Source organism: Euleptes europaea, chromosome 6 (genome assembly GCF_029931775.1).
Source record: "Euleptes europaea isolate rEulEur1 chromosome 6, rEulEur1.hap1, whole genome shotgun sequence".
NCBI classification, from domain to species: Eukaryota; Metazoa; Chordata; class Lepidosauria; order Squamata; family Sphaerodactylidae; genus Euleptes; species Euleptes europaea.
Window position 1 is genome coordinate 24,211,594 of NC_079317.1, and position 24,112 is coordinate 24,235,705.

General features: G+C 43.3%; 1 protein-coding gene across 2 annotated transcripts in view; it reads left to right on the top strand.

Annotated features, from left to right (window-relative positions):
• Positions 1 to 24,112, top strand: part of PRIMA1 (proline rich membrane anchor 1) — a 73,859-nt gene that overhangs the window by 44,543 nt on the left and 5,204 nt on the right. For both annotated transcript variants that reach the window (XR_008933367.1, XM_056851665.1), the window contains exon 3: positions 14,850 to 14,979. Coding sequence is in view for 1 of the 2 variants with exons in the window: in XM_056851665.1 (XP_056707643.1) it covers positions 14,850 to 14,979 (130 nt within the window). In the remaining variant the exon portion in view is untranslated. The remainder of the gene's footprint in view (positions 1 to 14,849; positions 14,980 to 24,112) is intronic.

Here is a 24,112-nt window from a genome sequence, read left to right on the forward strand (position 1 = left end):
AACACACCTCGGAGTTCCAGTAATTCTCCTGAAAAAATTGTTCAAAAGGCAATCTAGTTTCTCATCCACGCCAGAAATCCAAATGTCTGCTCCATACAGAATCTGGGAAACCACCTTAGCTTTGAAGACATCAATGGCAGACGGGATGTGCTTGGCCCCCTTGGTTCGAAAAAAAAACTCTCTACCATGACAGTGGTGGATCTTGCTGTCTTCTTCACATGGTCCAGATGGGCAGACCAAGATAGGTTGTAACTGAAGACAATGCCCAAGTAGCGGAAGGTGGAAACCCATTCGAGTTGTCTGTTTTTGACCTTGAAAAACTGGGAGCTTCTTCTCATGGTGGCAGAAAAGCGAAGCACCTTTGAATTGGCTCAATACTGATAAAATACACAGTCTATAGAATAAAGGTAAAGGTTCCCTGTGCAAGCACCAGTCATTCCTGACCCATGGGGTGACGTCACATCCCAACTTTTACAAGGCAGACTATACAAGGCTCAAGGTTGACTCAGCCTTCCATCCTTCCGAGGTCGGTCAAATGAGTACCCAGCTTGCTGGGGGTAAAGGGAAGATGACTGGGGAAGGCACTGGCAAACCACCCCATAAATAAAGTCTGCCTAGTAAACGTTGGGATGTGACGTCACCCCATGGGTGAGGAATGACCCAGTGCTGGCACAGGAGACTACCATTACCTTTATGGTTATAATGTTGTAACTCATCCTGAGCCAGGTTTTGCTGGGGAGGGTGAGTCAAAAGTAAAATATATAAATAAATAAACAAACAAATAAAATAATATAAGACAGCTTCATTTGTTCAACTCAAAGCCTGTGTTTGCTTAGAGTGCTACAGCAGTCAAATTGAGGATTTATATTAAGGGAAATGTTCCAAAACCTTTGATCCTGGAGCTTAGGTAAGGTTATTGTCTGGAAGCATATTTTACTTAATTCCTAAATATAGATAAAATGAGTTATATCAACTTTCAGAACAATGAGCAGGCATCCTTCTTGAGGTTACAAGATAGCCCAATGAATTGCTGTCTACTGGTATTCCAACCTCCTTTTGCTCAGTGCTTTCTGTTGAATGATGATGCTTATGGGATTCCTCTGTACATCACAGTCTGTCTCTGGGAATCTTGTGATGATGCCACTGTCCAATATTGGCAGAAAGCTTTGGTGAGCAGTGGGCAGCATAGTGGATGAATCCAATGTGGTCATTTTTTTTGAGACATAATTAATCTTTTCTGCTTGTGTGCCCTGGTACACAGCTTGGAGATCATGGATTTCTGGTTTCAAGCAAAGCTACTGTTCACAAACTGGAGGGAAAGGCAAGAGATCTGTGCAGTTCTGCTGACAGGCAAACGCCCCTGTCAATTTCTTCATCTGCTGACTCATTTTTTCTTTTCTTGATCTTTCTCTGACCTCTTTTTCTTGGAACCAATCAGTTGGCAGCTGAGTGGAATAAATCTGAATATTACTGTGAAAGGCCCTTTCTACCTACTGAGGGAACCCACACAGCCTCCTATGATTTTGGGGAACCAGGTTTGTTTTAAACTATAAACTTTCCCCTCCGTTACCAGGTGTTCTTAAGGTAGCAAGTGTATAGGAATGGGTTCACTGCTGTGAGGTCAGTTTTCTGGTGCACAAGTAGAATACAGAGATCACTAAGGCAGGATTAGTACATAAACAACAAAGAAGGTTCATTTTTTACAGGTTGGTTTCAAAGGAACGGATCAGCAGCACAGGTCTCCAGGTAGACAAAGGACAAACCTGGCCAAGGCACATAAATTTAAACTAGTTATGGCTTTCAGAGAGTAGTTAGAGTTTTCTTTAATGCTTTCAGGCACAAGCAGGCTTTTGCTGACCAGCCCCTAGGTTGGATCCTCTCTCTCACACAGGATTGCCTCCACACCAGCCTGCCCTTTCCCAAGCGTCAGAATAACAGCCCAATCCTAATTGAGGGGGGCAAAATGGGATAGGAGCCAGAATGACCCCAGTGCCAGGGGTCAGTGGCACTAACACAGGGGTCAGTGGCACTAACACCGGCAATGGGCCCCTTATGCTGGCTATGGGGAGCTGTGGGCGCCAGCGCAGCCTCACCGACAGTGTTTTCCCAGTGCAAAGGCTCGCACCAGCATCAAAGGGGGTGTTCCCGGGGCATTCCCAGGGGTGGCTCCCTAAGCCCTTTCAGCCTAGGAATGCCCATTTTTGCAGATGCCAAGTTACGGCTGCAGAAAGGCAGGCGTAGCCCCCACAGAACTCAATGGAGAGTTGCATGGGGTTTTCTTGAGAAAGGCATTTTCAGCTAGCTGCATTTGGCAGCAAGCCGCTCAGGAGGCTGCACGGTTATGCCGTCCCCAGGCACTTCTCAACTACCACCCCTTAGGATTGCGCTCTTAATGGTATAAGGTCTGCTCATTAACAGAGACAGGCTTAACTATCAGGTGCTTTCTAGTTATGCGACCCCCGAGCATGTAAACAGCAAACCTGGAGCTCAGTCACGGGGGAAAGGGGAAGCCGCGAGGCTTGGGAACGGGGGGGGGGGGGATATTTTGCAGGGTGGGGTTGTGGCTCAGTGGTAGAGCCTCTGCTTGGCAGGCAGAAGGTCCCAGATTCGATCCCTGGCATCTCCAGCTAAAGGGACCAGGCAAGTAGGTCATGTGAAAGACCTCTACCTGAGACCCTGGAGAGCTGCTGCCGGTCTGTGTAGACCATACTGACTTTGATGGACCAAGGGTCTGATTCAGTATAAGGCAGCTTCATGTGTGCTCTCTCCGAGAGATAGAGCTAAATCGCTCTGCCATAGAACTCAACTCCCGCTCTCCCGTGCTTCCCTCCAACACTCCACCCCCTTTCTCCAAGATGACTGGATGCTGAAACCGCACTCCCATTGGCTCAGCTGAGTGGCTGTTTTTCACTTCAGGGGCAGGGCAGCCTCCTGTCCATCACAATTACATAATAACATTTTTTCTTAAATAGCTCAGACAGTAGAGAGAAGACAGGTAAGAGAAGCTTATTTGGAAGCAATAGGAAGCCATGGGACTTATTTCCAAGTAAATGTATCTATACCCCAGTCCTTTGCACGTTTACATGGTAGAAAGTCCGATTGTGTTCAGTGAAGCTTACTCCCACATTAAATGGTAAAGGTAAAGGTCCCCTGTGCAAGCACCAGGTCATTCCTCACCCATGGGGTGACGTCACATCCCAACGTTTACTAGGCAGACTTTGTTTATGGGGTGGTTTGCCAGTGCCTTCCCCAGTCATCTTCCCTTTACCCCCAGCAAGCTGGGTACTCATTTTACCAACCTCGGAAGGATGGAAGGCTGAGTCAACCTTGAGCCGGCTACCTGAAACCGACTTCCATTGGGATCAAACTCAGGTCGTGAGCAGAGCTTTTGACTTGCAAACATAGGATGAAAGTAGTAATAAAAATTATGAAGTAATTGTGGCCTGCCACTTCATAAAGTAGGCCTCAGCCTGCTTTGTATGTAATTTTCTTTCTTTTTTTAAAGGGCTGTGCAACAGAGATACACACACTCAATTTTTTTAAAAAATGTTCTGCAGTTTAGGTTGAGATTCTCTAAAGCAGTGGTTCCAAAACTTTTTGAGTCATGGAGCACTTTTCAGAAGAGAAATTCGTCATGGAGCTCTAATTTTCACCTAGCACCTATATACTAAATCGAACGACAGTAGTATTTTTCTTTCCAGTCTCTTCACGGAGCACTAGGAGATGTTTCGCGGAGCACCAAGTGCTCTGTGGAGCACAGTTTGGGAAGGATCTCAAAGGAACAGGAAACCGTTTGGAAATATTAAAATCTTACAATGGTTTATTTTGGGTGGTTGGCTAGAGCAACAAAATATAACTGACCTGCTGAGCTGCAAACATGTGACTAGAAGTGGAAGAATCTGAGTTATAACTAGGGTTGCCAACCTCCAGGTGGTAAGGAATCAAAATAATGCACTTGTATAGCTAACAATAAAAGCTCAGACTCAAACTGAAATGCAATTAGGTCTATTCAAAGGAACAACCTTAATTATAAGAATAAATACGTGCTCAAAGAGCAAAAGACAAAAATCAAACAAAATTCACAGTTACAGTATCCCAAAGGTAAGTATAAGTATACAATTTCTCTAAAAGGTAAGTCGAGGTATAATAGGCCAAAAGTCCAAACATCCAACTGGTAAGTATGCACAGGCAACGGAGTAGTTATAAACCGCAATGGGCTTCCGGTAAAGTCCCCATTTCATATTCTTTTTTCAAGCTTCAAATGTTTCCGTGTGCCAATAACCTAAAAGCCAAAAGGGGGAATGCAAAACCACCAATAATATATACTAAAATTCCTGTTACAGTCAATTAATTAATATATCAATTCATATTATATACATACCCTTATGGGAAAAGAAGCATGTAAGCTTGCAATTAAATATGGACAGCTTTGGTAAAGCATCTAAAGTGACTTATGCTGGGTTACATTAATATAACATTCTCTTAATTCCACAGGTGTCATCAGTTTGCAGTCAAGCTGGAGGTTACCGTATATACAGAAAAATAAGCGCCATAACATTTTACAAAAAGCTAGAAAGGTCCATAAAGGAGTTTAAACCATTTGGAATAATAGTATCAAATAAAAAGATAAAGCTAGACTCTTGTTGTGACAATATCCTATCCATATCCTGGTTCTGAAAAGGTCTACCATGGTACTGCCATATCACAAAAAACTGCATTTCTGAGTCAGAATGTTTGAGATCCCTATAGTGCTCCGTGAGCGGAGCCTCCAAATTTAAATTTCTAATTCTAGACCTATGCTCCCCGATAAAGTACTTTTACATTAAGACATTTCAGTAATTGCAATAGTAAGTGTGTTATTTATTTGATCCGTTGCCCATGTGGTCTTTTGTACGTGGGGAAAACGAAGAGGGCTATTAAACTCCATATCGGGGAGCATAGGTCTAGAATTAGAAATTTAAATTTGGAGGCTCCGCTCACGGAGCACTATAGGGATCTCAAACATTCTGACTCAGAAATGCAGTTTTTTGTGATATGGCAGTACCATGGTAGACCTTTTCAGAACCAGGATATGGATAGGATATTGTCACAACAAGAGTCTCACTTTATCTTTTTATTTGATACTATTATTCCAAATGGTTTAAACTCCTTTATGGACCTTTCTAGCTTTTTGTAAAATGTTATGGCGCTTATTTTTCTGTATATACGGTAACCTCCAGCTTGACTGCAAACTGATGACACCTGTGGAATTAAGAGAATGTTATATTAATGTAACCCAGCATAAATCACTTTAGACGCTTTACCAAAGCTGTCCATATTTAATTGCAAGCTTACAAGCTTCTTTTCCCATAAGGGTATGTATATAATATGAATTGATATATTAATTAATTGACTGTAACAGGAATTTTAGTATATATTATTGGTGGTTTTGCATTTTCCCTTTTGGCTTTTAGGTTATTGGCACACGGAAACATTTGAAGCTTGAAAAAAGAATATGAAATGGGGACTTTACCGGAAGCCCATTGCGGTTTATAACTACTCTGTTGCCTGTGCATACTTACCAGTTGGATGTTCGGACTTTTGGCCTATTATACCTCGACTTACCTTTTAGAGAAATTGTATACTTATACTTACCTTTGGGATACTGTAACTGTGAATTTTGTTTGATTTTTGTCTTTTGCTCCTTGAGCACGTATTTATTCTTATAATTAAGGTTGTTCCTTTGAATAGACCTAATTGCATTTCAGTTTGAGTCTGAGCTTTTATTGTTAGCTATACAAGTGCATTATTTTGATTCCTTGCCTTCCTTGTGTACTTGGAGCCAGTTTTTGATTACTCAACCTCCAGGTGGTGGCTGGAGAGCTCCTGCTATTACAACTGATCTCCAGGTGACAGAGATCAGCTCCCCTGGAGAAAATGGCCACTTTGGAAGGTGGAATCTATGGCATTATACCCCAATGAAGTCTCTCCCCTCCTAATAGCCTCCACCCCCAAAATCTCCAGGCATTTCCTGACCTGGAACTGGCAAGCCTAGTTATAACTTACTGGTAGAGGGGCTCCAGATGCGTGAAACGCTGGAGGACCAGCTTGTGTGTGTGTTTGTGGGGAGGTGACTAGACGGTGATGAGAGGGAGAAGAGAGAAAAGAAGAACAAGGGAAGGGGGTTCTTGTAGGTTATCCGGGCTGTGTAACCGTGGTCTTGGAAGGGGGCTTTGGAAAATGCTTCTGAACCTGCTTGACTGAAAAAGTCGCTTCACCTCACCATCCTGTTGTTCCTCATAGTATACAGGCAAAGAGAGACAGGAAGTTTGGTGCCTTTCCTCTCTGCGCTTGTGCACTAGCAGCAGATCCTTCCAAAAAGCCATGAAAAACAGCAGCTCTTCAATAGCTCACAACCCACCTGACGGTCCCTAACTGTGTTTTGAAGACCATTACTGTAGATGGTCAGCTCTGTGCGTCAGTGCTCTAACCAGACCAGCAGGTGTGATTTTGAACACCTGAACAGGCTATTGTTTCCCTTGCTGACTACAGCCCAACACAAAATTAAGCCAATATAAATCCCCTGATTCAGCTAGTCTTAAGTGCACATAGGTGGTGGATGTAGTTGTCCTGTTTTAATAGTTGCCTTGGGCTTTGCAAGTTATGTCCTCAGTCCAAGCACCTGTGAAAAACTTCAGATTCTGACACACCTGAGGAAGGGCAGCATGCCATTATCAGCATATCTCCTCTTGCTGTAAGATTTGATGTAATTTACCATGTTGTCCATGGCTGATCAAGCATTGCCGGATGCATTTCTAAGGGTCAGGAGCTGTGAAGCGAAGCTGATATGGTGACATTCTGGATATGCCAAGAAGTCACTGAAGTGCAATCATGAATACAGTATGAGACATTTTATAGATATATATTTGAAATGCATCTTCACTGATACCAGTGTTAAAAGCTTAATTTTGTAATGTTTTTGGTGAAATTCAGAGCTGAAACATTTTGGTGTCTCAGACTGTTGTATGTTCAAATGGGGCCTTATCTTTTAAACTTGCCTTGTAAAAGTATTTAATAAGTTGGTATTGGAGGAGAGTGTTATGGATACCATGGACGGCCAAAAAAACAACAACACACAGTGGGTTATAGATCAAATCAAGCCGAAACTGACCCTAGAAGCTAAATTGACTAAACTGAGGCTATCATATTTTTGTCACATTATGAGAAGACAAGAGTCACTGGAGAAGACAATCATGATAGGAAAAGTTGAGGGCAGCAGGAAAAGAGAAAGACCCAACAAGAGATGGGTGGACTCAATAAAGGAAGCCACAGCCCTCAATTTGCAAGATCTGAGCAAGGCTGTCAAAGTTAGGACATTTTGGAGGACTTTCTTTCATAGAGTCGCCATGAGTTGGAAGCAACTTGACGGCACTTAACACACACACACACATACACACACACACATACAATGACAAATGAAAACAAAATAAATACTACCAATACTACTACTTTCAGAGGAAAGCCAGCTCTGCCTTTTGTACAAAGTGTGGTAAGTGCAGAGCTTAATTGTCAGTCCAAATAGGTGCAGCTTCAGTAGTAAAGATTTATACAATCTGAAGAGAAACCAGAGTATAGATGAGAGGGTGATCTGTCTGCGATATCTGTCACCCCATTGATCGCCAGGGTTGATTCGGCTGATCTGGCTGGCTAGGCTGGTGTCCCCTCCCTCCCTCCCTGCTCCACGTGCTTCCCTCCCGAATCTGCATGCTCGGTGGAAAAGGACAACCATCCCAGATAGAAGGAGCGTACCATTCTTTGGTCAAGGGTATACAATAGCTGCTAGAACTTCCAAACAAGCTCAAGGTCCATTTGTTGGAGAACATAGAGTAGTCAAGCTTCCAGCTTCAGTAGTATTTTTGTTAGTCGTATCCCCCATGCTTTCACTTTTATGTTTAAAAAAACTATTTAAAAATCTTGTTAAAAATAAGGTTGCCAATCATTTTGCCTTGAAATGTTCCTCTGCATCTTAAATTAGTGTGTGGTGTAGCGCGCTTTGAGGTGTGACTTCTACTTTCCCTTCTCTCCTCATCTCAGGAAAGGCTGTACTTGTCAAACATTTCCATGTCATACATAGAAGCATTCTCTTCCCCCCCTTTCAATTAGGTGTTCTTTTTCTTTTAATGAAAGCCTGCTTCTGACATTTTTGCTTACGGAACAGTTTCCATCCCCACATGCCCTTTCAGTGGCTAAAAACCAAAGGAGAAGAAAGTAGGGGGTGGGAGGGGTCGAATGAAACCATTTGGTCTGAAAGAGTAGTGCTGAAAGGCCTCTCTGTGCTTGTCCTTATGGACCTCCAGATACTGCAGCCTCACATGTCAAAAATTCTCCTGGTGTGTTCTCCGCTGGACTGACTCGGTTCTGTAAGATTTGATGTAATTTACCATTTTGGTAGTTAGGTGGTACGTTTGGTGGTTTTGGTGTGGGGTGTGGAGGGGGAGCTTCCCTGCGATCTCCGATCATGGAGGTCGCAGGGTAGGGGGAGCCAAGTTCTGGGCTGAACCCCAGGGGTTAGTTCCCCTCCTCTGCATCCTCCATGATCAGAGATGGCAGGGGAGAGGGATCTAAGCCCTGGGCTGCAGCGCAGTCTTGTGTGGTTGCACCCAGGTGGGCAAGTGTCCCTGGGCAGCCAGCCCCCCACCTGTTTGTTTTTGTTTGTTTGTGCAATTTCAGCAATAAAACACTAAATATATAAATATTTTAGTATTTTATCACTGAAATAGCACTAGCAAACAAACAAAAAAACAGGCGGGGTGGCTAACCAGGACAAGATTTCCCTGCAGTTTTCTATTCAACATTGGTTGGGGTGATGTTTGTTCAGACCCTATGCTTTGGCTGTAAAATGGCTACTTGCTCTGGAGCTGACGGAAGCTGGCCAGTGGTGGTGGTGACGTATTTCACAAAACAGGCACTACAGCCAATTACAAAGTAGCATTTTCAGGGGGCAGGGACTAAGACACACCACATTTTCGCTGGTGATTTCCATATTACACAAATTTACTCCAAGTACTCCTGGAATTTCTTTGGGGCAAAAAGCCCCTATGCATAGAGTTTTGAAAAATTGGATGAGAACAGAGTGCATCAAGAGAACGTTGAACCCAAGGTAAAATGCCCATGAATAAATGGCCCTAGTTTATATGCTGCTTGGGCTTTAAAGGCTTGGGTTTCAGTACTGTGGTTTTTTATTGTAAGATGCCTTGAGCAGGACTCTGGAGAGATGGCATGGTCTAAATAAATAAATGGAATCAATCCAGTATTCTACATATGGCTTTTCTTTTACTCACAGAGGCTGACACTGAACCTTTTTGTGAGCCCCCATCCCATGTTATAGAATAACCCCTTGATGTAAGTCAGATTCTGACCCTCTTGCCCTTCAGAAAACCTGTAAAACCTGGCTGTTCCAGAGGGTCTTCCGCTGATCTTTACTGTTTCTGGATTGTGAGATGTTGTTAACTATTACACCTGTTGTTAATAAGACTGTAAATTGTAGTTGTGAGAGGATTAATGTTTCTAGTTGATTTTATTATAGCCAATTTTAGTCCATTATTGTTGCATCATGAACCATAGATATTGTTTTATTTTTAATTCATGTTGTTAACAGAAAACTCACTGTTCAAAATTCTGAATATTATAGTTGAACAACAGTGAAGCCTCCAGAGGTCAAATGTTGTTTGATCATCCTGTGAGAGATCCTCCAGGATTTCTGTGTCTTGCTAGGCCTTCCCAGTGGGCTAATATGTCTGTCGTGGCAGGAAAATGGGAAAGGTTTGTTCCTTAATAATCGTGAGGGCCCCAACATATTCTCTATCCACTGCCCCTAGTAATGTGCCTCTCAATCACTGATAGAGCAGGCAGAGAATCCTGCACTGCAGTTCTTTTACCAAATAAAGGATAGCTAGAAATTCCAGGCAGGCTTCCAGGTATCCAAACAAATTTCAAGCCAAGCTTGCAAACAAACCCGAGCCTAAAAATACAAGTTAACATTCAGAGAAATTGAATTAAATGGATGTGTTCACTTGGAGATACAAACCAGATAGGAGTAGGGCATTAGAGCCCCCTGCTGACTTTATTGGACCAGGCTTGTTCTGTGTGGTCCCCTTTGGCTGTGTTAAAAAGATTCATGTTGCCAATAAGATTGCAGAGAAGGTTTCGTAGATTCCCTTTATGATGGGATCATTAGTAGGATGCAGGCTTAAAAATTCTACTCTACTTTATTGGGTTAGAGAATGATCATTGTTAATCAAACCCAACTAGCTACAGTGGTAGGTAACTGGATGGTGGGTCAACTAGTTGGATGTTATTGAGGCACTCAAGGGAGGTAGAGATTTTTCTTAGAAGTAACATTTGTACCTCTGAATCTTGGATGGTCAATGCTTGAGAGGGGATGTTCAGCTAGATGGGCCTTTGGCTGACTAAAGATGGTACTTTCTGTTCCTTAAGTTCATCGCCTGCAGCTCCCTTCTATAACTGGGGCGTACCTTCTAATATTCTGAGACAGTTTTGATGTTGGTTAAGGTATTAGCATCAATAGCTTTAAAAGGGGATTAGACAGGTTCATGGAGGATAGGTCTGTCAATGACTACTAGTCATGATGATTAAAAGACATCTTTGCATCCGGAAGCAGTAAGACTTTGAACACCAATGCTAGAAGGCAACGACAGGGGAAGACCTTGGCCTCTGTACTCTGTTTTGTTGGTCCTTCTGGGCAACTGGTTGGCTGCTGTGTGAAGCAGGATGCCAGAGTAGATTGTATGTATGTATGTATGTATGTATGTATGTATGCATGCATGCAGGCATGCAGGCATGTATGCATTTATTTATTTAAAAATTATATGTTGCCTTTCCACTCAAGTAGAGTCCCAATGTGGCAAACATCAAAACATTTCAACATTAAAACAGCATATAAAATAAAGTATATATAAAATAATTCAGTAAAAACATAAAGACGCAACCAGGGAGAAGGGGCAATCACAGTTATTGGGGGTATGCCGTACATAACAAAAAAAAGTCTTCACCCGCTGCTGAAAGAAAACAATAGAGGGAGACAGATGAATCTCCCTGGAGAGGGAGTTTCACAGTTTTGGCACCACGACTGAGAATGCACCTTCTTGGGATTGCCTCAGATGGCAGGGGCACCCAAAGCAGGACCTTCAAAGATGACTGGACAGGTAGGTTCATGTGAGAGAAGGTGGTCCTTAAGGTATGCTGGCCCAAAGCTGTATACGGTTTAAAGGTCAATACCAGCACTTTGAATTTGAACCAGATGCTCCACCACCGAGCCATGGAGAAAGGGTGGTAAATAACAGAGCATGAGAGGCAGTGGTTGAAATTGAAGGTTTTAATGCCTTGCATGGTGGCAAATCTATATTTAAAATGGGTATCTGAGTTTTAACGGAGGGTACCCTTATGAAACATTCAAGGGGTGGCCGGGCTCTTCTGTTGACAATATGATAACACTGCGCTTGAGCTCTATAAATAGCTTCTGTTTTCTGAGACATGATTAGCAATCTGTGTTCAGTCACAAATGTGGGAGATGGAATGGCCTTGCACTATTACCAGAAGTGCTGCCACCCATGGTCAACATTTGTCTCCTTGGAGCCAAATTAAAGAAATGAAGCTATTAGGAAATACAGCTGTAGAACTTTGCCTCTGGGGCTTGGATGTCTGCTAACTCATGAAGATGTTTAGCGGGAGAGGACTGTGGTGCAATATGTAAAGTGTTTGACTCAGGCAGGGGAGACCTGAATTCAAATCCTTGCTCACTCACTGGGCTCTAGCCTTTCGCCTGGCGAGGGGGATGCAGGTGCTAAAGGGAAAACAAGGAAACGCACAGCCCCACATGCACAGAAAACATCCCTGTTATCGCCCCAATAGGACACAGGGGAAAGACACTTGAACCTTGGGTTCCTTCTCCTTGAACAGAAACCATGGGTTTAAATTCCACCACTAGCAACAATGTAAAGCTCACCTTTTGGTTAGCAACAGGCCAATGAGCAGCAAAACAGAAGAAGGAGGCCAGACTAGAACCCACACCTCAGACACTTAAGAGCAGTCTTGTAACCTCACACCCCATTCATTAGACAGGAGGAAGGCACAGCATAGAGCATTAGGAATGCCCCAGCAGCCGTGGGGTTGAAACCAGCCATATACACCAGGGCAGAGAGCATTGTGGAGAAAGGCATGGCACACCATTCAAGCCTTGCATGGGGTTGGCTGCTAAATATCCCTGGAAGGAGTCCAAGGTACAGGTGAGGCTTTGCACCATTAAACATAAGCACTTTGGCAGATTGCTAACAACCTGGAGGGGAAAAGTCCGGTCTCTTTCATAGAGGCTGAAGGTGTGGAAATGAGCAGTTGAAACTTTTCATGGCATGGGGGTGAGTAACTGCCTGGTACATAACATCTATTAAGAGGGCAGGGCTTTTTGTTTTTCCAGGCTGTTGGCAACCCAACTTGGATGGGCCAGCCACAGCTGCTTGGCTGCCATATGGGGAGGGGCTGTGGCTCAGTGGTAGAGCATCTGCTTGGCATGCAGAAGGTCCCAGGTTCAATCCCCGGCATCTCCAGTTAAAGGGACCAGACAAGTAGGTGATGTGAAAGACCTCTGCCTGAGACCCTGGAGAGCTGCTGCCGGTCTGAGTAGACAATACTGACTTTGATGGACCAAGGGTCTGGTTCAGTATAAGGCAGCTTCATGTATTCATGTGCTTGCTACACACTCTATCGATACTGGCATCTTGGCCGTGGTTTATAGAGCAGCTGCATGCTTAGCTGGGATCTTCCAAACTACACGTTATGTCTACCCGTTCAGAAGCGCCCCAAGGGCCAATTCCGCTCAGGACCAAGGTGTGGTAGGAGATGTGGCTCCTGCCTTCCCCCTGCACCATTTTCCTGACTCAAAACAAGCCTGGGGGCATTATTTGCCCTTGGGGGAGGGCTGCACATGCACTGGATGCTCGCACGTAGTGTCCTGCTACAAGTCTCAGTAGCAGTCACATGGTAGATGTAATGTGTAGTTTGGCCCTTTAAGCTCTGCCTTGGCGTGGGCGCACAGCAGGAGGTACAAGGCAGGTTATTTTCACTCTCCCTGAATTCCAGTGAGGCCAGGGTTGACACTGGCATAACATTATGCAGGGCTGGGATCCAAGATGGAAAGACCTAGGATACTGAATGAGCCACATCCTGCCCCCAACATGCCCCTAATGCCTCCCAATTCTGTGCCAGTTCTGGGGTTAAACCAGACTGGTGCTGGCATTATGCTGGCATGCCTTGGAGCTATGTTGGCGTTTCTCAGCATTATGCTAGTGTATGGGTTAGTTGTTATCCTAAACTATGTAGAAACAGGATTTGGACTGGGGGGGGGTGTTGTTTTTTCGACAGAAACTTTTGTTTGGATGCAGTGCTTAGACCTGACAACCGGGAAAAGGTCCCTCATCAAACTGAGTTTTCAGATGGGGAGGGGGGGTTTCTCTCCCCTGACCACTTTTAAACTTATTCTCCACCCAAGGTTACTACGATAGTGACCCTGCCTCTGATTACAGACTCTGCCAGTTCTAGATTGATTTCCCCTAATTTAGTTTAGAAGCTGGACATAGCAGCGTGTCATTAAGTTTGTGAAAGCTAATGGCTGCATCTGATGGGCAGCCACCAAGGGATCGTGACTGCCAGCAACGATGAGCCATTTTCATTTCTGGTCCCAACTCAGAGCCAGTGCGGCAGAAGCAGAAGGGGGTCATCGGGCACCCAGTCTTTCCCTCTGTGACAGTGCCCTAAGGGGCAGGAGACCACAGTATTTTATTGCCCGGTGCATAAAGTCTTTGGTCATGTCCAAAGCCCTAAATTTCTGGTGAATTGAGCTTCTTATTGGGTCACAAACCGTGTGTGTGTGTAAAGAGCTGTCAACTCGCAGCCAATCCTACATCAGCCCTAAAAAAGGATATTGCAGAGCTTGAGAAGGTGAAGAAAAGAGCAACCCAAATGATCAGGGGACTAGAGCAACTACCCTATGAGGAGTGGTTAAAACGCTTCGGGCTATTTAGCCTGGAAAGAAGGTGGTTAAGGGGAGACATGATAGAGGTCTATAAAATTATGAATGGTTTGGAGAGAGTGGACAGGGACAAGCTTTTCTCCCTCTCTCATAATACTAGAATGCGGGGTCATCTGCTGAAGCTGGAGGGTGAGAGATTCAAAACTGATAAAAGGAAGTATTTCTTTACACAACACATAGTTAAATTGTGGAACTCCCTGCCCCAGGATGTGGTGATGGCTGCCAACTTGGGAGGCTTTAAAAGGGGAGTGGACATATTCATGGAAGAGAGGAGTATTCATGGCTACTAGTCAAAATGGATACTAGTCATGATGCATACCTTTTCTCTCTAGGATCAGAGGAGCATGCAGAATATATTAGGTGCTGTGAAACACAGGCAGGATGAGGCTGCTGCAGTTGTCTTGTTTGTGGGCTTCCTAGAGGCACCTGGTTGGCCACTGTGTGAACAGACTGCTGGACTTGATGGGCCTTGGTCTGATCCAGCATGGCTTTTCTTATGTTCTTATGTTCTTAACCCACTAAGGTTTTCAAGGCAAGAGATGAACAGAGGTGGTTTGCCATTGCCTGCCTTTGCGTAGTGATACCAGTCTCATGTTATGGTCTCCCATCCACGTACTAAGCAGGGCCAACCCTGATTAGCTTCTGAGACCTGATGAGCTCAGGCTAGCCTGGGTCATCCAGGTCAGGGCTGACAAACCCTACTGTCTGGTGAAACACAACTGAGTGTGGGTTGTTGTTGTTTTTTCTTCCCCATTGTCTTTTGCAGCTCCCACACCTCCCACTTGTCCCACTGCAGAGACCTGGTGGCCAAGCCCAGTTCTAATTATTGCAGCATGCTGCACCACACCAGTGTTCCTCTTTCTAGTTTTCATCATTTGCTACAAAGCCATAAAAAGGTAAGACTCTTGTCTCTCTGTTTATGCCTGTATTCCGTATAGGGTTGCCAGGTCCCTCTTCCCCACCGGTGGGAGGTTTTTGGGGCAGTGCCTGAGGAGGGCGGGGTTTGGGGAGGGGAGGGAATTCAATGCCATAGAGTCCAATTGCCATTTTCTCCAGGTGATCTGATCTCTATCAGCTGGAGATCAGTTGTAATAGCAGGAGATCTCCAGCTACTACCTGGAGGTTGGCAACCCTAATTCCGTATCACAGTGCATTGTGGATCAGAGCTGCGAGAAAAGTCATTTTATAGATAAACATAGGGTTGTCCAATCAAAATCTATCCTACAGAATGATATTTAAAAATCATATTGTTGTGGATCCTTAAAAAAAAAAAAGACAGCCAAATAGCTGGTGTACAAAAAAGACTCCCAGTGGCTGAGCCATGACCCTTGCTGCTGCTGCTCCAGCAAATTCCTTCCTTCCTTCCTTCCTTCCTTCCTTCCTTCCTTCCTTCCTTCCTTCCTTCCTTCCTTCCTTCCTTCCTTCCTTCCTTCCTTCCTTCCTTCCTTCCTTCCTTCCTTCCTTACCATTTGTAGTGACTTATCTGCCTTGGGCTCCACTGTTTGTTCTTCTCCCACTACCAGAACAGGCTCTTCCTTGCATGCCAGGTTACGGGGCTGCCGAGAGCCAGCATGGGCCCTCAGGCAACGATTCCATGGCTCCCTCCCCCCACAAGTGACCCTGATCCAAACCAAATATCATAACAAAACAAATCACTTCGCTGGCTGCTAAGACACATCTGTAATAATAAAAGGATCTGCATGTCCATCTGTCTGTCCATTTGTGGCAGTCATGACTCATCAGAAAATGAAACCAGAAATCTCAAAATTGGCCACCAGCTTTAGGATGATCATGGGAGTTCCAGGGCCAAAAGTGAAAGGAATATCCTGGCCCAGGTTATCTCCGGACACACACACCCAAATTTGCAATGGAATCTAAGCTCATGTAGTGGTTAAAGTGTTGGACTAGGATCTGGGAAACCCAAGTTCAAATTCCCACTCTGCCATGGAAGCTTCCTGGGTGTCTGTGGGCCCAATACCCCCTCTCAGACTAAGCTACCTCAGGATTGTTGTGAGGATAAAATGGAGGAGAACAATGTAAGCTGCTTTGGGTCCCCCTTGGGGAGAAAGGTGGAATATAATAAAAGTAATATAATTAAATATAATTAAAATAAATGTTCAAACTTCTGTTCCTCACCACATACCACACTAGGAAGTTCTCCCAGGCAAATGCCTTTGAAGTTGTCTTATGCCACCAAACTATAGGGCAATCTAGGTCAGTATCGCCTGTTCTTACTGGCAAAAGCTCTTCCGGGACTCAATCAAATAAAAATCTTTCCCTACTCTTCCTACCTGAAACCTGGTCTTCACATGTAGAAGGTAGAATGCTGAAGTGACAGGATTCTCATTTTGCATTCTTCTCCATGTAAAATATACAACTTCCTGACAAATGGAAAACTTTCTCACAAGGGAGGAAGGCGAGGAGTTTGTAGAGAACTTTTACATGTTGGTTTTCTGTCTGCAATGAGTTTGTAAAGTAGAGGAGCATTCAAACAAGTGACCATCCTGCTGCAATGGGACAGGCCATTCTAAGGGCGGAAACGCAAGGTCGCTTTAGCCTCCTTTATTCCCTGTTTCAGCCAGGATTCAGCCAGGATCGAAAGCTTGCATTTTTTTTTACCAGTACTCCCCAAAATTTCCAGTTTTTCCATCAGAAAAATTGAAAAAAGGGCCTTGGAAAAAATGGGTCATTTTTATCCCAAAATTTTCCATTTTTTTCTGGAATGTGAGCTTTAAGCTTCCATTCCATGACCGAGCATAGGGGAAAAGGACTGGCAAAAATGATAAAGGCACATACAACTCCTGTTCCCCAGTAACCCAGCATGATCCCACCTGTTTCGACAATCCATGGGAAAAGGAGGAAAGAAGGGGTCTGTTATGCTTTGGGTTTGCATCTGCAGTGTACTAGGTCACACCCTTTCTTTCCATGGTTCTGTTTTATTCAGGGTTTAATTACTGTAATGATGGTTTTGTTGTTCTCGTATGAAGCCTTAAGGGTGTTGGGCGGGTAGGAGATAAGTGGGATAAATGAATGAGTAAAATAAAGGTTCTTGCGGATTAACTCTGAGGTAGTTTTTATGGTGAAGCAGTACAGCAATACAGCTTTTCATGTATCATATAGGTACATTAGAACTTTTTAAATTGTTCTGATTGATCAGTCCAAATGCCTCTGTTCAAGAAGACGTCAGCCTCCTATTTTTTGGCCCCAATTTGTTGGCTCATGGCTATAGCCTAGTCTTCATGAAATTGTCTCCTTTTTAAAAGCTAAAAACAAATTAGGGGCCCAGCAAAACAAGAAAACATAGAAAAAGCAAAATGAATGAGGAGCAAAGTTATTTAGCAGAGAAATCTCAATGCCCATTGCAACTTACTGAACTACATTAGAAGAGTTTTGACACATCTGGAGAAACATCTTCCCTATGCATGCACTAGAAGGAAATGTATGGAAAGATTTGAAATAGCTAACTACTGAAGAAATCACCCTGATAAAGATAATTGAAACACAGTGGAAACTGGGAATTTTCTACAGAATGGTTTTGCATTGGGGTGTGCGTTCAGATATTCCTCCACTGACGAAGGCATCTAATGAAAGGAGCTTTTACTCTTGAAAGCTTATGCCCTGAAAATCTTACTGGTCTCTGAGATGCTACTGGACTTGAATCTAGCTGTTCTATTGCAGACCAACGTAGCTACCCTCTGAAACTATCACCCAATGAAATGATGTCCAGATTTTTGCTGTTTCGTTTTGGCTTGGAAAATACAATGGCCAAAACACTCCCGAAATTTCAGAATTGCCAAAAATTTGTCACAAATGTTTCGGCTTCGGGTATCTTACAGGCTGGCAGGGAAGGGAGGGAAGCCAGTTGGAGCCCCGCAGTGACAGCCAACCTGGCTGTGGGCTTTCCGCTCTCTCTCACAGTCAGCAGAGGCAGCAGAAGCAGTGAAAGAGGAGGGACAGAGAGAGAATGAGCACGCCAAGGCGTGGCCACCAAATACTGTTGTTGGCTCTTTAAGCTCTATTTTCACTAGTGGGAGACCTGACATCGAGTCTGGTTGCCAGATCTACTGCCCACTGAAAAAAGATAATAGTAGACCTAATATGCCCTGACCTGGGTAGCCTCAGGCTAGCCTGATCTTGTCAGATCTCAGAAGCTAAGCAGGGTTGGATCTGGCTAGTATTTGGATGGGAGACCTCCAATGAATACAAGGGTTATGATGCGGAGGTAATGGCAAACCACCTCTGAACATCTCTTGCCTTGAAAATCCTATGGGTCACCGTAAGTCAGCTGTGGCTTGAAGAGGGGCGGGGGGAGACCGGATGTTCCCAGCCCTGAAAAAAGTTAACCTGTTTTGGTTAATCTGTTTTGATTCTGAAAATGGTATTAGTACTCCTGAAATTTCAGGACTATGGTAATTATGCCCATTCTGAAATACCAAAACAGATTATTTAAAAACTGTTTTTGGAAGTTCACCTCCCTATTTTGCACCTTTTCGCCTTTGCCTTTGGTCCACCCCCTCTAGAGCTATCTAAACTAATGGCATCACCCCATCTTGTGGCGTCCAACTGCATAACTCAACTATGCATTCTATGAAAAAACACATGTTTTGCAATCCTACTGCCCATCATCTTTTTTGGATTTCTCTGTGTTCTACTAATACAAGAAGAGAGATTCTCTTTATTCATTCTCTCTACAGTTTTTGTAATTTTATTATCTAAGATGATAATAGTAATAATACAGCAGTGATGGTGATGGCCTACCTCACAGAGTTGTCGTAATGTCGAAAATAGCAAGGGCTGAAAAAGCTTTTTGGAAATTATCAATTTATTCATTAATTTAAATATTTTTACCCTGCTTTTCTCTTGCATTGCAGAACTCAAAGCACCTTACATGATACCCACCCATCACAATATAAAACCATAATACACAAAAAACAGTCTTCAAGATAGAAATGTGAAGGCCGGGGACCCCCCCCCCCCCAAAAAAAAACAAATTAATAAAAGGGGGATATTCTCCCATTGGAAATTTTGGAGAGTTCTGAAATATTTTCTCCTCTTAAACAAATGAATGCCTTTTAAGACATTACCCAAAATGTGTAGTATAAACATTTTTATGGAAGACAACTTAAACAGAGAATAATGTGTATGCAGCAGTGAAAGTAGATTCCTTTGAAATGTGGCATTGGAGGAGAGTGTTACGGATACTGTGGACTGCCAAAAAAATCAGTGGGTTATAGATCAAATCAAGCCTGAACTGACCCTAGAAGCTAAAATGACTAAACTGAGGCTGACGTATTTTGGTCACATTATGAGAAGACAAGAGTCACTGGAAAAGACAATCATGCTAGGAAAAGAGGAAGAGCCAACAAGAGATTGATGGACTCAATAAAGGAAGCCACAGCCCTCAATTCGCAAGATCTGAGCAAGGCTGTCAAAGATAGGACATTTTGGAGGACGTTGATTCATAGGGTCACCATGAGTTGGAAGCGACTTGACAGCACTTAACACACACACACAGCAGATTTTGTTCACAATGAACGTGCTATAATGTGTACAGTGATAATACACCATTGAAGAGTTACCTTAAAACAGAGTGTTTTCAATGTTATATCATTTAACTCAGTATCCAAATATGCTGATAGTCCTATTGTGATCATATGGAACTTTTTGGTTCAAATTATACACTTTCCTTGTTTTACTGTAAAAGTAGTTTTCCATTTGCAGCTTTTATTTTCACACACACACACACACACACCGCGCCTCTCAGGAAGCAAAAACATGCTTGGGCTGAGCTAACATAGGCTGCAGCAGTTTGCCACTTTTACTCTCAAGTATTAGATATATCTACAATTTTGCTTGAAGAAAACTAAGAAAAACTGACACCAAAAATAGTACATTTGAATGTGCATTATGCATTTTAAGCCGTTAAAGCTGTAAAATAGATTTAAGTTTGCAGGTATTGCATATATATCAGTCCCCACCCCCAATTTTTAAAAGTTCAGTTTGGGAAAAACATACTGTCCAGTGGCAGTGTAGAAGTCATAATCAGACCCCCCCCCCCCCCGCGCCCCATAGCATTCACAAACTTTCCTCACTCCTCCTTTCCCAATGATTCTTTGAGTTGCCATCGAGAGAATGAATGGTCTGTAAGAGCCAAACTAAAAAAAAATGACAGAGAACTTGTGGCCACCACGAGTACTCCACTTTAAAGTGATTTTAAAATACTACAAGGGCCCAATCCTGATAGAGCCTGCGGAATGGCGCTCTTCCCCCCCCCCCTTTCCTTTCTTTTCCTTCTGTTTTACATGCTGATGGATTCTGGATTATATAATCCTCTGTAACAACTGATCTTTTTTGGTTTTAGCAATTTGTCCCGACTTCTTGGTAATGTTCTTCTACTTGGTCTTTGCATTGAGAAGATAATTCAGAACAGATTTGGGTCTAAGAAAAGTCCCAAATGAAAATAAATCCGGTGCAATCCGAGATCTGCAAAGAAATGAGTTACTGAGATAATAATTCCTTGGCCAGTGGATTGGTATATCTCTCCAAACGTACTCAGAGGAGACAGCAACAGATGCGTAAATTCTTTTGGTGCCAAGGGATCACTGGAAAAACATAATCTTAGTGAGTGCATCTGATTACTGTGCTAGCCTTCAGTAAACATGGTCTCAGATCTAGCTTAATGTCACAGAAAAGGCATTTCTGTTGCCTTCACCAAAACTGTTATAGCTTCATGGGGGTTTTATGTAAATGTAGCTCAGCATGCCTTCTGGACAAGAAGAGGAAGGGTGTGGCGCAGTGGTGAAGATGAAGAGTGTCAAAGAAGCTGACAATCACCTTTCCTTCCCCTTCTCACCCAAGGTCACCCAGCAGGCTTCATGTGGAGGATAGCCCAGTTTGCCGGGAGAAGGCAGGGTTCAATTAAAAATTATTATTATTATTATTATTATCATCACTTCCTGATGTCACAGCTATACTGAAGTTATGGTTGATTGGTATTTTTTGGATCCAAATATCATGTAGCATAATATCATGTTTATCTTGGTATTCCCAGGTATTCAGGTCCCAAATACCGGTTTGGTATTCGTATCTGGTTTTGCTTTGTTTTTTGCAATTCTGAGATTATTTGGCTCCATTATTCCCTATGGAGAATTTTTTAGGGGGTGGGGTGGAGGGGCTGTTTTTAAAGCAAATGGTGCTTTATATGCCTGTCCACCAAACAACTCCCAGAGCATGTTGGACATTGTCTTTTCTCACATCTTATTGTCTTTTCTCAAATCCTGTCCGAACTCCAGTTGAGGTGGAATTTTGTGAATTTACACAGACAGATGAGTCAGCTGATAGTCATATTTGTGATCACACAACCAACCATTACTTCAGTATAGCTCTCACATCAGGAAGTATTAACGACAACAACAATAAATTAATTTTTATTTGAACCCTGCCCTTCCCCTAGGGTTGCCAGGTGGGTGATATTTGTCACTTTGGAGCTGGGGTCATATGCATGTTCAGTCGCACAAATGCGATGACGGCACTTCCGGTTTTACTTCCAGAAGTGCCATATCACCACGGCTGTTTTAAACAAAATTTGGGGGTTTGAGTGTTAAATTGGCCGCGGCGATGCGGCGTTTCCAGAAGGAAAACCAGAAGTGCTGTCATCTCGAGCGCGCGCCCACGCATGCACACGGTCGCTACAGCCCTGCCCCTCACAACCTTCCGCTGATTGGGAGGGGGGACCTGGCAACCCTACCTCCCCTGGCAGCCAGTCTCAGAGTGGCTAGCATCATTTAAGTATAAATAATATACCAAATACAATACAATTTAACAATCTAAAATCACCACTCAGCTAATGATATCATCCTGATGGCACCTAACTACTCCACTTCAGGGAGGATGTTATTTCCAGGTGGCCAGATCTGATGAAGGGAGCTTTGACTTGCAAAAGCTTGTACCCCAGAAATCTTGTTGGTCTCTAAGATGTCCCTGGACTCAAATCTAGCACTTATGCTGCAGACCAACATGGCTACCCTCTGAAACTATTCAATTTCTGTATCCTTTCTACAGTTTAAGTACTTAGTTCAGAGAGGGCCATGGAAATTTTTTAGGAGAAGCCAGAAGTTTGTTGAGAACTAAACACTAGAGTTAAAACAACAAGGGGACATAACGTTCTTTTTTAAAAAAAAAAAAATTGCTAAGTTGGTGCAATTCTTATTGTTAAAGGATATTTAGGATGAAAGCAAATGGAGCGAAACCTTTTATGTTGTTCTGTAATGAGGCTGTGTCCAGAGATATTTAAAGGAGAGCAGACCTCTGTTTTCCAAATTTCTGTCCCCTTTAATCATGCGTTGATTAGTATTGTGAGGGAGACACTCAAGACTAATTTCATATTAGTTTGCAAAAAAAAAAGAGGTCTTTTAAGTATCACCGGTATATCCAAACATTAAAGATGACTTTTCCAGCAGTCTGTTTTACCTAGGGAAGTGACTTCTTGCCCCTACTCAATTTGTAGTGGAATTGATCAAAGGATTTGCTGACAGAATTCTATTGCTGAATTCTATTGTCAGCAGGAGAACACAGGCTAATGGTCTCTCCCCACAGAGGCAGAGAACATTCAGTAGCTTTTGCAGAGCCTCCGTGTGTATCTCTGGGCACCGAGGAAAGCTATCTTCAGTTCCTCAGAGAGGTCTTTATCTTCAGACGATAGTTTAAAATAACACAATTGCCTTGCAGAGAAAATCATAGGATGGGGTTGACGTTGTAAAATAGTTCAAACCTGAAAAAAATAAAAATAAATCACGGTTCCTATGAATCTCCTTTACATTGTCAATCTGGTGCATCTAGCATAGTCACAGGGCCAGCCCTCCCATTAGGCAGAGTGAGGAAGCCTCCTCGGGAATCAGATTTCGGGAGCAATGGAAGCATTTAAAATTCTCAGTTGTTTAATTTTTAAAAATTCAACATAATTCGGGATCCACTTTTAGACTCCCTTTAAACTTCTGCCAGGGCTTTGACTCTTTCAGTCTATTCTGTTTTGCAGGATTGTTGTAAATGCTAAGTGAAGGAAGAATCATGTATACAGCTCTGAACTCCTTCGAGAAAGGGTGGGATAACATTGTAGTGGATAGATACAATATCTGCACAACAATGGCTGTAGCAGAAGTTCTTGTCACAGAAGCCAGACATGGCTATGTCAGCTTATGAGTCCTGTGGAAAACTAGCACTGGGAAGAAAGGGCTGAGTGAATCTCAGATAGTTCAGCTCATCACTAGGGTTGCTGATAGAGATCAGTTCACCTGGAGAAAATGGCCGCTTTAGCATTTGGATTCTATGGCATTGAAGTCCCTCCCCTCCCCAAACCCTGCCCTCCTTAGGCTTCACCCCAAAAATCTCCAGGTATTTCCCAACCCGGAGTTGGCAACCCTACTTATCACAAACTGGCCTATATTGCTCATCTGCCCCATCTGAGTGGGATAATACGGAGTCAGAAGCTAAATAACATCTCCACGCTGACTGACAATTTTCAGCTCCTACACTCCTCTTATATTCTCAGTCTCATATATAGACACAGCTGCAGTTCCATGTATTTCAAGGTCGTATGGGCCTCTTCCCTAAGAAAGGAAAAATCCAGTTGCTTCTTAAAAGCTAACAACATTTATTTCAATATTTAGTTTCTTCCAATTTATTTAAAACATTTCAATGCTTCCTTTCCACCCAATTCAGAAGGAGCGCCAAATGAAACAAAAATGGTCTTAATCCATTGGCAGAAGATAATAATAGAGAGAAACGGAAGAATCTCTCTGAAAAGGGTGTTCCAAAGTTTTGACGCCACAGCCTTTCTAGAGTTGCCATCTATCTGCCTCAGAAGGTGGGGGCATCTGATGCAGGGCCTCTAAAGATGGCTAGAGGGGTCAGGTAGATTCATATGGGAGTAGGCAGTCCATAAGGTATGCTGGCCCTAAGCCATATAGGGGTTTAAATACCAGAATTTTGAACTGGGCCTGAAAGCATATCAGGAGCCAGTGTAGATGGAGC